Source organism: Setaria viridis, chromosome 8 (assembly GCF_005286985.2).
Source record: "Setaria viridis chromosome 8, Setaria_viridis_v4.0, whole genome shotgun sequence".
NCBI classification, from domain to species: domain Eukaryota; kingdom Viridiplantae; phylum Streptophyta; class Magnoliopsida; order Poales; family Poaceae; genus Setaria; species Setaria viridis.
This window is the reverse complement of record NC_048270.2, coordinates 34,573,412-34,586,670: the sequence shown is the minus strand read 5'-3', so window position 1 is coordinate 34,586,670 and position 13,259 is coordinate 34,573,412. Positions and strand designations below refer to the sequence as shown.

Below are 13,259 nucleotides of genomic sequence, written 5' to 3'. Positions count from 1 at the left end.
CCACCATAGGACACTCGGCAAATGTTTTTTAAAAAAAATTTAAAAAATATCTAACAGTTTTAAAAAAATACCAAATGTTCACACAAACCAATATAGGTTCTCTACTGACTATACAAAAAGTTTTGTAGTCAAACCGAACTCGACCGTCACTTCGACTCTAAATTTTATCGAATCCTTCTCAAAGTTACTATTCTTCTTCTGAGATGCTTCGGTTTGTAATCATCGTACATGATGAAATGTGCAAAACCTTCTCAATTTTTTTCCACAGCCTCCACGTATTATATCATCACATCATGGCAAATCTCATAATTTTCAGACTTTGATTGTTTTTTTTACAATTTAAAAATACTACTGCCACACGTTCATGGTCGTGTTTCCTGAACAAGATGTTCGAAATTTCTTTTCATTTCATGGGTCAGGTCTCAAATTGGTCCAAATAACATGAATATCATTTTTCTACTCATTTTATTCCATAATTTGAATCACTTGCAGTTCAAATTTGACTTATACTAAAAATTCCCTTGAAATGCAATTAATTAAATAAATATAGCAAATAAATTCAAAAATATACCAAATTTTAACATGGAGTACCACATGTTGTATGTGGGGAGTAGAAAAAATTTCATGGTGAAAAGAGGAAAAAAAATTATTTTTTTGCCGAGTGTAAAAAAAACACTAGGCAAACCCCCCTCTTTGCCGAGTGTTTTTTTTTTGACACTCGGCAAACCCCCCTCTTTGCCGAGTGTTTTTTTTGACACTCGGCAAAGAGGGGGCTTTGCCGAGTGTATTTTATTTGACACTCGGCAAAGTCCCAATTTGCCGAGTGTTTTTTTTTTGCCGAGTGTTTTTGTCTTCGCACTCGGCAAAGAGCTTGTTTGCCGAGTGTCCGAGAAAAAACACTCGGCAAATTTAAAGTTTCCTGTAGTGTAGACCCCTACACGTGGTTACCTTTGAATGCAACAAACTTCTCCGAAGCTGCCAAGACAAGAATCATATGGCTTATCTGCAACTTAAAGAGCTGTATGTAATTACACATATGCAAACTTACATTTGGAAATAGTCATATGAGAGACATTTCAACTTGCAATCCATTGAAGGCCAGTGGCGAAATGGTTTATTTAAACTTTCCACACACAGGAAGGTACAAAGGACACGGGAAATACAGCAGCAGAGGTCGCACCTTTCAGAGCAGTGCCTACGGAAATAAGTGTCCCAATACAAGAAGAACAAACAAGTTGATTACCCTTCTATGAAACTGGGAAATCATTGCCGCCCATGGTTACTCGAAGATCAAGACGGTAGCAAGCTTGTCAAGCAATCCCTTGAGAACAGCAGGGCAGGTATCGGTTAGCTCCTCAAATCCATCTGTTTCGATGAACTCCTCAAGATTGGTGCTAGAACTGAGGAAATCGAAGCACGCTTCCTTCAGACCGGGGCAGTGGTGCCGGTCAGCTAAAGCCAGCATCCTCGCCACGGAGTCTGCACGTATGCGCCTGCACAGCTTCTCCTGGCAAATCAGCTTCATCCTCTCGAGGCCATACCTGTCGGCCGCGACAAGAAGATCCTTGTAGTGCGCCGTCATCATGTATCCGTCACCATCATGTTGCTCCAACTCCTCATCGGTCTCCGTCAACGAGTCGGTGTAGACGAAGTGAAGGAGGGATCTGAACACGTGTGCTTCCATGTCGTCAACAGCTATGACAACACCGCCTGTGGCGGCCTCCTTGCCCTCCTTCATTTCACCGAAGAGCTGTGCCCGGAACACCGGTGACCGCGCCGCGAGAACGCACCGGTGCGCAGAGAACGTGCCAGTGCCGCCTCCTCCTGCTACCTTGAAGGTCACGTCCGTGCCATCTTCGCACGCCAGCAGGTTGCCGAGGTGCTGGTGCAGATCAGAAGGGGGCACCGTAACAAATGCATCGGTGGCCTTTGCCGTGAAGGGCTTGATAGCGATGTCGCAGCTGACGGTGAAGGAGCCATCGTCGAGATACTTCTGGCGATCCAAGTCTTCCCTGGTGATGAAGTCAGAACAGACCCACTCCCAGCCCTCGTGGGGTGACCAGTTCTGGAACGAGCAGGCTCGAGTCCTGCAAGGCACCGGTCGGACTTCGCGGTCGAGTAGGCTGAACTTGAACCGTGCGTTGAGGGGCGCACGGGTGTTGCCGGAAGAAAGGCAGAGGATAAGGGACACCGTACCAGCAGAGGAATTAGTGGTGTAGTCACATTCGCAGCGACAGCCTCCTATGTTGGAAGACCAGCATGAACGCCTAAAACTCATCTGGCAGCCGATCTGGGAGGCCGCAATCTCGATCAGGTGGTGCTCACTCGCCATGAGGATGGATGGATGGATGGATGGTGGAGGCAGATGGTTGGAAGAGGGAAATGGAAGAAGAGACTATGAGAGGGAAGTGGTATGAGCTGCAATGGTGATAACCATGTGAAGCAAGGGCCCAAAGCGCTTCCATAGCTGACGATGCAAAGGTGCTTTGGTTAGCAAATCTCAGTAATTAAAGTCGCTTTATTCAGAAAAGGAAAAGGAGATGCGTGTATGTGGCCAGTTCTCTTTTCCTTCAGAGATTCTTCTTCCTTAAGTTTTTTTACAATAGTACTATTACTAATTGGAGGCTCCTTTTGAGACCTCCAGGTGAAGCCACCTAAGATTCCTAGGTGGACAGTCTAGAAAAAGAGAGAAATCCTAGAAATTCTCACAAAAAAGCAAAACATCCGACCATCAATCGATAGATTGAAATCATCATAGCCTTTGGATCTACTATGTTTTCTAAACAATTACCCACCTATGCCATTATGTAAATAGCCTAAAGTAACCCTCTAAATCTACATATAAATTACCCACCTATGCCATTATGTAAATAGCCTAAAGTAACCCCCTAAATCTACATATAAATTACCCACCTCTGCCATTATATAAAATAAACTAAAGTAACCCCCTAATCTTCATCCAAATTACCCACTTATACCATTATAAATAATATTTAAAATAAATCCTAATTTGCAATTGAATTGCCTACCAGTATTACTTAAAAAACTTAAAGGAAACCTTAAATTTGCATCTATATTACCCACACATGCCATTATTAACAATAACATGGGGTAACCCTACGTTTGAATCAAATAACCTTAATTAAAAATATACAGCAATATATGATTCTAAATCGTCTATATCTTTCACTATTGGTATAGGATATAATAATTAAGGTCTATACGCATGATGTGTGTCACCATTTATAAGGATATAAAGTGATGAGAATATAGATTTCTATGCTAAAATTGTATCTCAAACTTAGGGTTCATTAAACAAATTCAAGCGCATACCTACGATGCAAAGTGAAAAGTTGAAGATTATAAATGTGGTTGAAAATATTATAGAGTAATTACTAACCATTTATAAGGATATAAGGTGATAAGGATATATATTTCTATGCTAAAATTGTATCTCAAACTTAGGATTCATTAAACAAATTCAAGCGCATACCTGCGATGCAAAGTGAAAAGTTAAAGATTATAAATGTGGTTGAAAATATTATAGAGTAATTACTATCTAAAATCTATCACAATTGGATGAAGATATTAAGTATATATCTACATAAGTATTGTGTTCAAATATTTAACAAACGAGAGGTAGCTTATGGTAATAGTTTTGTAGCAATGTAGTCTCATTTTTTTCCATTGGAGACTCCGCATTAGTTCCCACGAGACAAGCTAGAAAAAAGAGATAAATTCTCATAAAAATTAAAAATATCAAACACCAATCCTGTAAACTCTAATAATCATAGCCATTGATCTATTATATTTTCTAAAAAGCTACCCTCCACTGTCATTGTGAAAATATTCAAAAATGATCTCTAAACCTATATCTAAATTACCAAGCTCAGCTATTATAAAAAATAATCTAAAGGAACCCCATAATCTTCATCCAATTTACTAATACACATCATTATAAAGCATAACTTAAAATGTCATTCTAAAATTTTATCTATATTACCATGTGTGTCATTATTAAAAATAACCTAAAGTAAACACCTAAATATTAATCTAATTATGTTCGTGTGCATCATACAGAAATGTCAAAAAGTAAACTAATATATGATTCTAAATTACCTATTCATATCATTGTTAATATAAAAATACTAAGTTAAAGTATATACACATGATGAGTGCCACCATTTAGACCATTTATACATGTATGTGAGGAATCGATGAAAAATATTGATTTGTATGCTAAACATAATGTATGGAGGATTGGAGGTATCATACAAAATGGAATAAGTATGAATATGGATGAAAACGTGCATAGAGTAATTATTAATTAAAAATCAATCACAACTGGACAAAGATAGGTACATATCTATATAAGTATTATGTTGAAGTATTGAAAATTAAGAGAGTAGTAGGTAAACAATTTTGATTATTAGTTAGGAGTTTAATTTTTAAATACAATAGCTTCTAAAAACATTAGCCCGTGCGGGAGCACGGGTTGATGGACTAGTTATTTCTAAATGCATCTAGCATGGAAGTTCTCATGCCATTATTCCTTAACTGTGTGTTACTGTGTCCCTGCTCTATACCTGTGCAGATTCAGACTTTAGGAACTTCCGGTCCCTCTCTAAGAGCAATTACATTGCTACACATCATCAGTATAATAAGTCATCTCATGCAGTGTCACGTAGAATTTTTTATGTTGTGGAGGAGAGAGAGTGAAAAGAGAGAAAGAGATTGTTGTTCGGCGAAACATCCACCTCATGTGCTCAATTTAAGGACTACGAGTCAACTCTATAACCATTGTACGAGTTGTCATGCAACTCATAATATTTTTTTCTGTACGCACAAATTAAAGAATTATATAGCTCTACCTTACAACATATAAGATAACTATTGTACGAGGAAGCTTCCGAGCGTAGCAGTTGGCTTCTCCCACCTTGAACAGAGGATATAGCAATCCTTTGGATTGGTATATTTGGGTCAAGAGAGAGAAATTTAGGTTGTAGTCTAAAAAAATTTAGGAATAGCAATTCATATAGCAAATCTGTTGGAGCTGAGTTTTTATGCTTTTGGTAGTTTTCTAGTATAGTATAGCAAATGGGTTTACGTAAACTGTTGGAGATGCTTGGCAATGAAACCGCTGAAGAAGGAATGAGATTACTAGAATGGAAGGTGGTCCACATGAAAAGAGAGTGTAATGGTGCGCATGAGATTGCACAGTTGGCAAGGCGAACGAGGCATTCAGTAGTTTGGCATTTCCCCGCTCCAGGGCACGCGGAGCAAGTTATTGCTCGCGAATGTACTTTTATTTTCTGAGTAATAAAGAAGCTCTCTTTTTCTTGAAAAAAACTCATTCTGTCCTAAATTAAATTCATGGACTTCTTAATTTTGAGGACAGCTAAAATCGAAAGTGAAGTAGCAGTCATGGTCGGGGCAAGCCGCCGTATCCATCTTGCCGAGGATGCCGGTAGCACTACCGGAAACACCCCGAGTGCTAGGCGGTTTGCCGAGTACAATCCTTCAAGCACTAGGCAAACAAGCTCTTTGCCAAGTGCTGCACAAACAACACTCGGCAAAATCTAGACACTCGGCAAACAACCTCTTTGTCAAGTGCTAAAAAAAAACCACTCGGCAAACTAGGCGAAAAACACTCGGCAAAATCTAGACACTCGGCAAAAACTAGCCACGTGGACATCCGTCACTTCATGTGCCGGCCATTAGTACTTTGGCGAGTGTCCGTTAGTGGCACTCGGCAAAGAAGTAAGTTTGCCGAGTATTTTCTTGGGCACTCAGCAAAGAGATACGTTTGCCGAGTGTTTTTTATTGGCACTTGGCAAAGAAATAAGTTTTTTTTCTCTCTAAACTTTTTCTACTCTCCACATACAACATATGGTACTCCATGTTAAAATTTGGTATATTTCTGAATTTGTTTGCTATATTTAATTAATTTATTGTATTTCAAGGAATTTTTTGGTATAAGTCAAATTTGAACTACAAGTGATTTGAATAAAAGAATAAAATGAGTAGAAAAATGATATTCATGTTATTGAGTCCAGTGTGAGGCCTTACCTGAGAAATGAAAAGAAATTTCGAACATCTTGTTCAAGAAACACGACCACGAACGTGTGGCTAAATGGTTTTTTAAATTCTAAAAAAAGAAACGAAGTCTGAAAATCATGAGATTTTTCATGATCTCATGATATCATACGTGGAGGTTATGGTAAAAAATTAAGAAGATTTCGCACAATTTGTCACATACGATGCTAACAAACCGAAGCATCTCAGAAGAAAAATCGTAGCGTTGAGAAAGATTCAGTAAGATTTGGAATCAAAGTGACAGTCGAATTGAGGTTTGACTTCAAAACTTTTTGTATAGGCAATAGAGAACATAGATTGTTTTATGTGAAATTTTGGTAATTTTTTGGATCCATTTGATAATTTTAATTTATTAAGTGCAATTATAGAATTTTAATTGATATAAATTGAATTTGAGCTGTAACGGCATGAAATAACAAAATAATATTCGTAGAAAAAAATCAAATATAAATCGTTGAGCGAATTTGACAAGGTATTTTCAAAGTACATCAGAATAAATTTAGAAAAACATGTCATGAAAAAGAAGGAAAAGACTGAAAATAAAAAAAACTTATTTTGCCGAGTGCTCCGGATCTGGCACTCCAAAGCTGGTGTACGTGCATATGCAGGCCTTGCCTTCAATATGAGTGTTGCATATGCATGCTCACGAAATTTAGATGTCCGTATGGGAAATTTTCACGCGAATGTGAAGTTTAAAGTTCACTTAAACGTTAATATATTATCAATGATGTGCAATAATAAATCAGGACATAATGCCGGCCGGGGCCTTGTCCGTGTCAGGTCGGACAAGCTGCAAGATGCGAGTCCTGGTAGAACACGTCTCTTTGTTTCCGCTTTTGTCGCCGACCGTCCCACTGCCATTGACGCTGGCTCCCGGGTGCCCATATGCAAACACACCGGCGGTGAGGAGGGTGACAAAAAGACGGCGAGCTCTTCGGCGTGGCCGGTGGACCCTGCACGTAGCCTCCCTGTGACTTATATTGTACATATATCCCTTTTCTTCTAAAACTCTAATCTGTAGCTGTTTCATTGTTGACTGACGACGTCGCCTATCACTGGAAATATTGCAATGTTAAATCCAAGGAATGCGAGTCACGGACAACTCGAATAAAACCTTGCAGCCCTAATTCACTTAATCTATTGTAATTATTATCCTTCAATTTGCAGCACACATTTAATTTCCTTAATTCACGGACTCGCAACGGGCCACTAAGTGTCACTGGTTCTGGCGAGAGCTGATAGCACGGCTCCCCACTCCAAGCGGGCCTCTGATGTGCCTCTGCTTCATCCGCTCCACCTCCCTGGGCTTGGCTGCGACCAACGGCGGCGTGGGGTCGGGGAGGAGAAGTGCCCTGCCTGATGACGCGGCATGGCCACGGGCACGGATGGAGGGGAGGGGCCGCCGGCGCATGCAAAGACGGAGGGGAAGGGTGCAGCCGCTAGAGGGGTGCGAGCGCTGTCGTGGGGGTGGAGGTGGGCTAGAGAGCCGGGCGGCCGCCAGGTAGTGCGTTTCACTGTCTAAGTTTCTATTTTGATCTTGGGTGATGTAGGTGATGGATTAACTACTGATTCCGGGCCTATTTATATGTATCAGGTCTCATGTTTCTCTAGCAAGATTTTTACTTTTGCCAAATATACTATTTGGTAGATAAGATAGAGATGATATGGTAGCTAGTCAATTTTGACATCTAGTGATAAATCTACTTGCTTGTATCGACATGTGCTTGTGTTGGGAAAACAATTTGCACTCCATGGTAGCAAAAAGTGACACTCTTTTGTTTGTTTTTTCCTAGAAATTTGGTTCACTTTTACACATGTAAATAAAAGACTCTTAGTCATATCATACATGTTCCACTTTATTAAAGTGCTTGTAAAGTGGTGATTTGAGATAAGCTAGAGATGACATGGCATCTAGTCAGTTTTGACATTTATTGATCAATCTTTTTGGATTATACGGTACGTGTAGGCAAAACAATTTGTACTCAATGTATAAAAAAAGTGACTTTTCTTGTTTGCATTTTCTTGATACATGATTGGCAACGATATATATGATGGGTTCACCTGTACACATGTATAAACCACAGACACGTCGTACATATATGTTCCTCTTTATTAAAGTAACTTTGTACAGTTGTTATCACCTGATGTCGATCTATCTTTTTTAACTGAATTTGTCGATAACTTGAGACATAATTTGACCTTGCAGTCCAACTCAATTGTGGGATGCCGTTTTCCCTGTTTTTGATGACTCAGCTCACCTACGCCTCTTCCATCACCCTCATTGCCTCCTTCGCGCCACCACTATCCTTGTCTCCTGCATCCTGCCGCTGTCCAACAGAACTGGACTCGTGCCTGAGCAGGAAGGACTTCTCACGGGCCCATCAGAACATGTGTGTATTCCTGGACTCCTGGCCTGGGCCGAGTAGACGATGGGCCTCGACGGGAAAGGCCCAAAAATTGCCCTCCCGGTGGGTACGTTTCGGACTCCGCGGCAGTTTCCTCTTTGCCACCGTCGTCGTCTATCCCTTCTCGTTGCTCGTGCCTCGCGCGCAGCTCTCTTCCTCACTGCTTGCCTTTTCCGCTCCCGGCTGCGTCGCCCCTGCACGCAACGTCGCCGGCGCCGCAGGCGGCTCTCGCGCGATCCGGCATCGCCATGGACTCGTAGTAGTAGCCGCATCAGGAGCTAGTTCTTGGCTTGCTGGGAGTTCGGAGCTCCGGCGAGACATCCCCTGAGTTGGGGGACTGGGTGCTCCTCCTGATCCTCTTCCTCCTCTGGATGGGGGATCGGAATCGGTCGCGGTACGGGAGGAGGCAGCGCGGCGGACCTTGGCGCCCTCCTCTCCCTCCGCCTGATCACGGTAAGGACGGATGCCTCTCGCTCTCAGGCTCTCGGGCCATGCTCGATTTGCGTTCTATCATCCCGTAATCTCGCTCTAGGGCTAGGATCGGTTTGCATCTTGTTTGACCTCAAAGTTTACTTCTTGATTCTTGTGAACTTTGTCACTGGTTCGAGCTTAAAATCAGAGATGCTGATGCAGCTAGCTTGTTCCTTCAGCCTCTGTCTAAACTGTTTTCTGAAATTGCTAACTTGGCCTGACTATCACTCCTACTAGACATGGCCATTCCTGTTTGAGGAAATAAGAACCGGTAGGGTACCGGCGTACTGAATTGCAGCCGTACCATTTTGTAACAATTAGGACAAATCTCTTGAAGATACATGGAAGTACAGATCTATCCTATCATGCAGTGCTCTGTTTTCTAGATATATTTTGAATGTTTCCCCCTTCCAGTTGGATACAATACAACCGTTGATTTCGCACTTCACGTAGATGCAACGGCTAGGATCTTCTAGATCCGTAGCTTATTTCGCGCCTTCAGCGGAACCTTTGAATTCTTTGTCGTTTTGTGGACTTCATCAAAACGCCTAGTCATTAACCCTACTTGATTTAGCAACTCATCCAACGCTCTGGAGTGGTGGACGAGCATAACCATGACACCAGAATCCCCCCCCCCCCCAAAGCCCAGAGAAGCCTAACACTTCTAGTTATGCAAGAGATATGAAAGAAACGAAATGCGCGTGTTCATTAGACGATAGAGCTCAATGACGATGCTTATGGAGAAAATCAAATAAGAGGCGTCAACTTGGCTGGTGGCAGGAGCCATGGACCTAGCGTTACTTCTAGTGCGAGAGTAGTACTTTTGTTTCGCCGTGCGTCTTCTTGTTCGTTCTTTTTTTGGCTCTTGTATCTCCTGCTCTATCAATGAAATAGGTAAACTCTTGTGCCCGTTTGTGTCCATACACTTACTAACGGAAACTATGATATGCTTGAGGTCATATACATGTTCGCTTTTCTTCTTGTATTACTACTCATTACCTTTATAAACAAATGACACCATGAGTCCAACCATGTAGGAGATAAATACTTATTACCTTAATATGGAATGGTGCCATTTTAGGATGGAACCCTTTTTTTTAACAAGAATAATTGTGATCCCTTTATTTAGCATGCTATGTGTATAACTGCCCAATCCTTCCTCCATGCAATTTATCTTCTTCAATATGAATGAGTTTATATCCTAGCTCGAGTTTTGTGCGAGGGCATATTATGGTGACTTTGGCTTATGAAAGAAACACCTTATAGCTGTAGCTCAAAAACAAGTAATCCTATAATATTGGGTGATGTATGAATAAGCTAATACAATATTTTCTTTAGGTAGGTTTAGGATTAGAGTAAGGTTGTGCTTTAGCGATATGGTTTTGGTTCTAAGTTGGGGTTTTCCATTCTTGGTACTAACAAAATTCATAGGGATCTAACAAAAAATGAAATTTAATGAAAAATAACAGAAAATACTCCTGTAATTGTCTGCAAAGCAATTGTCAAGTTAGCGCACAAACTCCATTAATTGTCAGGAAGCCTTATTGATTTAGCCATGAAACATAAGGATGCAGCGTTCATCATGCGAAATAGGATGTTCCTTGCCCACTATGTTTTTTCCTTTTTTTACCAAGCAGCGAGCAAGTAGGATTGTGCCCTACATTATGTGCTGGAACCAAAATAAAGTTACAGAACAATATCAGCACATAGCAGCTGGACATCCAAATAATGAAAATTGCTCTTCTAATAATGGAACCAGCGGGAAACAAAGAACCTGGGCTTTCTTTCTTGAGCATCGTCGCTTTTGTCCTTGTATTGATATTCTTCCTTTTGGCTTGCATTTCAGCTTTCCAGTATCAGTGTTGTCAACTTCTCGTAGTCATGTATTTCTTACATCATGGTTGGGTATCATTAGTTATTTCAGTAAAATGCTCATCTAACAGAATGCGCAGGATTTCATTGCCACGTATTTAAGGACTTAATTTGGAGATGTATCTGTCCACAAGGCACCTTCAATGGGCACATAATAGCTTCTAAATTTATCTTTCCTTTATGTCTTCTAATGTTCTAAATTTATCTTTCCGGTCAGACACATGGATGATTGTAACAAGTATCTGCTCAGATTCTACACTTATCAATAATTTGAAATAAATAGTTGTCGTTTCTCCTCCAAGGTTAATGACAGTAAACTCATTCTAAAGTTTCAATCTGGTCTCTACCAAATTTGCATGGCAATGTCTTGATTAATCTAGCTATAAGATAATTTTGTTCATGTTTTGTTTTGTTACAGTTTCTTGAATGAAGTAGGTTAGCAGAATTAACCAGTATCATCCTGCTTTACTGTGATGGTTCCATAAAATTTTAACATTTGTTTTCACATGTGCAGGACACAAACACTGTCCAGTCCCACTATGGGAAAGGGAATTCTGCAGTTATGTTGGCAACATTTCCTGGCAAAGGTTCTGCGAAAACAAGAAATATGTCTCAATATACAATAATTTTGAGCATTGGGATGATTCAGGAGCCTTCGAGAATTTTCAGAATGCAAAGGCAAGGTTCTGGGCTGACTATCATGGCCAGCCTTCTGATATTCCTTTGCCCGATCCTGATATGTACATTGATGAGGTCGACCACCACTGCACAGTTGACCCTGAGTTGGCAGCTGACGTGGAGAAGGTACTGCTACCAATTGACTCGGATTATGATTATAGTTCGATCCCGGTTATGGGATGGGTCAATACCTGGGAATATAACAACTTTACTATGAACCAGTCTGCTGGAAACTGTACAGAAAAGCCAGCTGAAGTGCATGATTGGGGCTGGGAGCCAAGCCATGGATCCAATGCGACATGGGGTGGGAATAATGAATCTTCCAGTAAATGGGATAACAACAACTCCGGTTGGTGTGCCGAACCGGAGAAGCCTAGTTGGGGCAGCTTGAGCAACAACCAGTATGCATCAAACAACAGGTATAGTAACTTCTATGGTGGATCCAACAATAACTGGTACTTCAACCAGAGGAACAATAAACAGAAGGACCATCATGAGGGTTTTCAAAGGAGCAGCTTGCAGGATCCTAGTAGAGGAAAAAAGATGGAATGGCGTCCAGTGGCCAAAAAAGCCAGCCAACAAGATGGGCAGGGAATAGAAGGTGGCTCTTGATCCATTGCCAAAATCGCCGTGTGTTGTATCTTTTCCTTTGAGCAGCAGCCAGTAGGTTGCTGATAAAATGTGTACCTGTAAGATGTTTGAGTTGTACTGCTGCTACTCCGGAGCTGTTGTCTTGGTTTTCTTGATGTTGTAACTGGAGCATGCCATTTCCGGGCAAAGATCGTTCACCTGGCTATATTTATCCATTAGCTCTATTCATCCTCTCAGAAACATTATAAAGTAGTTTAGTTTCTTGAAGTTGAACCTACTGGTTTCATGCTGTTTCATCCTTTTGTACAATATCACCGCATTCCGAACAGCTTCCCAGAATTAGCTTGCTGTGGCCACCCAAAGCTTACACACTTGCTCATGTGTGGCCGTGTCCCAGCCACAACTGCCAGCGTACAACCATTTTTGGTTTAAGGAATACTCCATTCGTCCCAAATTACTATTCATTTTGGTTTTTATAGGTACATAAATTTTGTTATGTATCTGGACATAATATATATCTATGTGCATAGTAAAAGTTATGTACGTAGAAAAGTAAAAACGAATAGTAATTTGGAACAGAGGAAATATATTTTAGCAAGTAAAAAGGAAGAAAAACTTTGGGGTTCTGCAATGATGTTAGAGTTAGGGTCTAAGGTTTACGACTTTGGGGGTAGGCTTCATTGGAAACATACACTTTTAACTCTAACGAAAGATATTTTAATACTTTTGGGAAAAAAGTTTACTCTTGGAACATTATTTTTTCACAGCTACCTCTGCTCTCGTTGTGAATCTCTCCTCCCCCTTAATTGATCTTCTTCCCTTCGCTTGGAACAGTTTTGATACTTGGGGAACATTACTTTTCCACACCTAAAACACGAAGCAAAAATGTTTCCATAAGACAAGAATTTCAAAAACTAAAAAAAAATGATCCACTAGGATTGAATTAGGTGTGGTGAAAGCTCCACCCGTGGAGAATAATGTCACAAGTAATGTAATGAACTCCATTCGCTATTTTTCTTCTTATAATGCAAAGATATACGACTCTCCTATGTTATTTTTTTTAAATAAGAATAGCTTTGCCGATGAATAAACAACCTCATGTTACAACTTAGCTGCCAGGTGCCATGTCACAAACATAGCTACAAA

General features: G+C 40.6%; 2 protein-coding genes across 2 annotated transcripts; one reads left to right on the top strand and one right to left on the bottom strand.

The window, feature by feature from the left end:
- Positions 1-1,081: 1,081 nt before the first annotated feature.
- Positions 1,082-2,451, bottom strand: LOC117866454 (BTB/POZ and MATH domain-containing protein 1). The gene has a single exon (XM_034750660.2). The coding sequence runs from the start codon at positions 2,330-2,332 to the stop codon at positions 1,280-1,282; it is 1,053 nt and encodes a 350-aa protein (XP_034606551.1). The 5' UTR covers positions 2,333-2,451; the 3' UTR covers positions 1,082-1,279.
- A 6,249-nt stretch (positions 2,452-8,700) lies between these two features.
- Positions 8,701-12,321, top strand: LOC117866363 (uncharacterized). The gene is made up of 2 exons (XM_034750563.2): positions 8,701-8,954; positions 11,359-12,321. The coding sequence occupies exons 1-2, from the start codon at positions 8,873-8,875 to the stop codon at positions 12,132-12,134; spliced, it is 858 nt and encodes a 285-aa protein (XP_034606454.1). The 5' UTR covers positions 8,701-8,872; the 3' UTR covers positions 12,135-12,321.
- Positions 12,322-13,259: the final 938 nt, after the last annotated feature.

What these genes read in the sequence shown, in the direction of transcription:
- LOC117866454 (XM_034750660.2), bottom strand. Translation starts at nt 2,332, where the DNA reads ATGGCGAGTGAGCACCACCTGATCGAGATTGCGGCCTCCCAGATCGGC.
- LOC117866363 (XM_034750563.2), top strand. Translation starts at nt 8,873, where the DNA reads ATGGGGGATCGGAATCGGTCGCGGTACGGGAGGAGGCAGCGCGGCGGA. An exon ending in TCTCCCTCCGCCTGATCACG is followed by an intron (nt 8,955 to 11,358) that starts GTAAGGACGGAT and finishes TCACATGTGCAG; the next exon opens with GACACAAACACTGTCCAGTC.